This window comes from Ziziphus jujuba, chromosome 8, assembly GCF_031755915.1.
Source record: "Ziziphus jujuba cultivar Dongzao chromosome 8, ASM3175591v1".
In the NCBI taxonomy this organism is placed as follows: Eukaryota; Viridiplantae; Streptophyta; class Magnoliopsida; order Rosales; family Rhamnaceae; genus Ziziphus; species Ziziphus jujuba.
The window spans coordinates 3,607,521-3,611,109 of record NC_083386.1 but is presented as its reverse complement, the minus strand read 5'-3'; the positions used below and the strand labels follow the sequence as shown (position 1 = coordinate 3,611,109).

The following is a 3,589-nucleotide window of genomic DNA, read 5'->3' as shown; positions in this document are numbered from 1 at the left end:
AAACACAAAGCTGCTATTATTATGCCCTTACAATTAATTTTAAAAAAAAAATACATTTTTGATATGAATTTTGTGGACGCTTTATTTTTTATTTATTTATTTATTTTTCTGGGTTGGAGGCCTAAAAAATTTTGTGGCAGCTGGGTTGCGCACCTGATCTAGATAAGTACGTATCCACCTTTTCTTCCCCTTTTTTTTTCTTTTCCCAAAAACACTTCACAGGTGGAGGTCAGGTATTGGATGTGGGTGTCTATAAATATATGTGATTCATTCGCTAGGCATTCATAAATTCCCATCTTCCCTGCATTATTATTATTAAGAAAATCACCACTAGTATGCCGCCATCGACACCGAGCGTGACTGATGACCCAAAAAAGCCGAAGGGAGGCTCAAAAACCAACGTGTTTGGAAAACCAGTGACCGATGACACTGTGAAGAAACTTTTTCCTGGTAAGGGAAAGATCACCAACAGAGACAGGGCTTACGTGGCGTACAACCTGAAGAATGAAGATAAGAAGGAAGACTTGGCCGTCGATTATGCGGTGAGACTCAAGTACGATGGGAAGGTCGATGCAGACAAGGTAGCTACAGTTTGCGTAATTTATAATGCTACTGGAGTTACCATCGAACTTTTTAAGCAGAAAGATTTCAATGGTGGCACTATATTAGACCCGGGGTACCCTAGCAAGATTGAAAATGGCCAGTGGGCTGCTTTCCTCCATGTGGGATCACATGCCGCAGTTGTATACCGCGGCCAGAACGAGTTACATGATTGTGCCTGGTTGCACGCTTGGCAGAATTTAGGCAGCGACCAGCGAAAATCGGTAAATGGCTATGCCTATCTACCACAAACTCTCCTACCGACCTCATGAATAAACAAATTAATATTTATTTTTTCATTTATTTAAGCTTATATATATATATATTAATTGAATCTAATTATAAAATGTCTATATATAGGTTTGTACTGAGATTCAAACGCCTGACCATTACGAAGATGATGATGTTTTGACATCTTTGAAATCATTGACTAATCGTGATAAAGACACTTGGAATACTGGGATTGGATGCTACAGTTATGCATCTATTGACCAAGTCAAAGGTTTTCCCGACAAATATACAGGAATAATGACCTTGGAGGCTATCCCTCCTTCACCACCTGTTACAAAATATTCGTATGATTAAATAGTATATATCATGCAATATATATATATATATATGAAATAAACTATATATATTGACAATTATGCCAATATATATAGACAACCCTATATGTTTTCACCAAAAAAATATATGTATACATATATATAATATAGATGTCCCTACTTACATGTCTATGTGTGTGTATATATATGTGTGTGTGTGTGTGTTAAAGAATAAGGCTGTAAACGCAAGTGCACTGTGCATGCATGCAGCATTAATGTTTATAGACTTGGCTACTTGTGCTCTATCTTGTTGGGGATTATGTCCTTGCAAGAAGTTATCATAATAAAGTGTTCTATTTACTATTTGCAGTTATATTATTTCTTTAATTTATATGTTTTATATAATAAATATGGAAATTAACCTCCTCGGATCTATTCCCATCTTAATTATTTTTGAAGATAAGATGATGCAGACAATAAAAATGGAATTCATTTTGATTAATCAACTTGGTTTTGCATGCTAATCTTTTATTTTTTTAATCTAAGAGCATCTCTAATGGAATGTTCATTAGTTCTGTCATTTTAGAAAAACATTTGCCACATCAATCTTCTCCAATAATGATATGCAAAAGATCTATTAAGGTGAGATGACAACAAAAAAAATATAAGCTGTCTAATAGACCCTCTACTTGTAATAGGTCTATTAGACAGAATGAGTTATAGATTTAATCTATTCTCTCTCCTCTCTCCTTATTAATTTATAACTTTTTTCTTTCTCCATATGCCAATTAATTTCATTTTAAATTTTAAATAAGATCCATTAGAAAAGAAATTCAAATAGACATTTGTTTATTAATAGATACTATGCTACCTTTGTTTCAACACCTTTCAAATATCTTAACACACAAGCTCCAATGGAGAAAATCATTGAAAATACTCTAAATATATATATATATATATAATAGAGTCTTTCGACTATCAAAACCGACCTAAAGCAAATCCATACAGTCCAAAAAAATGGAAAAATTAGTTGCCATTGGATTTAAAACTTATCAAACAAATAGCTCAAATTAAAGTATACCTCATGTGAGAAAAAATTGACAAAAAACATTCCCAAATCTTTTAATAGAGAAAAAAAAGATTAAGCAATATATATATATATATTATACAGAAGATGAATGAAAAAAAAAAAAAAAGTAAGTATGAGCGTTAATTTAAGAGAAAATTAAAAACCAGAAGAGAAGAAAAAGATGGAAGAGCAAAATGATATCAATTTTTGTGGGTGGTATTATGGTATTTCTGCTTGATCCATTGGAAACCAACAGAAGCGCCATCTTTGACCTTCTTAACGCCATTAGAAGCCACTGCTTTGGTCTTGACGAGTCCATTGCCCACCTTCTGCTTGTACTTTGCCGCGTTTCCTCAGCCATGGTTGTTCTTCTTCGAGTTCGAAACTGGTTGCAGATTATGTAGTCCCACTAATTCACCCATGAAGTCTCCAAGAATCCATCACACAAAGAGAAAAAACTGAATTTTTGGAAAATTTGAGAGAGAGATTTTGAGATTTCTAACAGAGAAAAAGAGATTTTGAAAATTGAAATTTGAAGAAAGGAAAAATAAAAATAAAAAAAAAGGAAAAGGCGAAAATCATCATCAAAAGAGAGAAAATCTAACATTTTTACAGAAAACATCGGTAATTGGATAGATTTTTACCAAATTTATTATATGAGATTCACTATTAAAATTTACCAATTCTAAATTTGATACCAATTTGGCATGAAAAACAGCATTGATAAAATTTGTCTTCATCGTTGGAGCAGGGGAAAAAAAGAAAAAAGAACTTTGACAATGCAATGCTGAAATGAAAAATAAATAAATAAGTAAAAATAGCTTTTCTGTGGTTTCAATGCTAACCACACAAACAATATTGCCGCAGCTTCTCGTGATTCGCAAATAGATATATATATATATATATATATATTCCTTAACGTTACTTTCAGCATGGGCGCGGACACTGAAGTGTACATCAGTACAAGATTGTCCATATGCATGCATGAATCGCTCATGAAGACCAGAAGGACAAAACCTACCTCTAAATTATTCCAAAATTTAAATAAGCATTCAGGCGCTAGTGGATAAGCAATATCAAATCCTTACATTTCATTTTCATTGCATCTTTTGACACTTCTTTCCCAAGTTTTTGCAGCCAAAAAATATATGTATATTTCCTAAGTTTTTAATTAGAATAAAATGGGACACACACAGTGCTAAGATTAGAATAACTCTCGCATCCATAACATTTAAATCATATTATTTAAATTATCATATATCATGTAAATTCTATACATTTTAAAACATTTACAATGTTACATGATATTGAATTAAAATTTTTGAATCCCATTTAATATTCACTGAGTGTCTTATTGTGTTACCACACTACCTAT

At 32.4% G+C, this 3,589-nt stretch overlaps 1 protein-coding gene across 1 annotated transcript; it reads left to right on the top strand.

The window, feature by feature from the left end:
* The first annotated feature begins 279 nt into the window (after nucleotides 1–279).
* Nucleotides 280–1,518, top strand: LOC132804938 (23 kDa jasmonate-induced protein-like). The gene is made up of 2 exons (XM_060819376.1): nucleotides 280–824; nucleotides 961–1,518. The coding sequence occupies exons 1-2, from the start codon at nucleotides 336–338 to the stop codon at nucleotides 1,183–1,185; spliced, it is 714 nt and encodes a 237-aa protein (XP_060675359.1). The 5' UTR covers nucleotides 280–335; the 3' UTR covers nucleotides 1,186–1,518.
* Nucleotides 1,519–3,589: the final 2,071 nt, after the last annotated feature.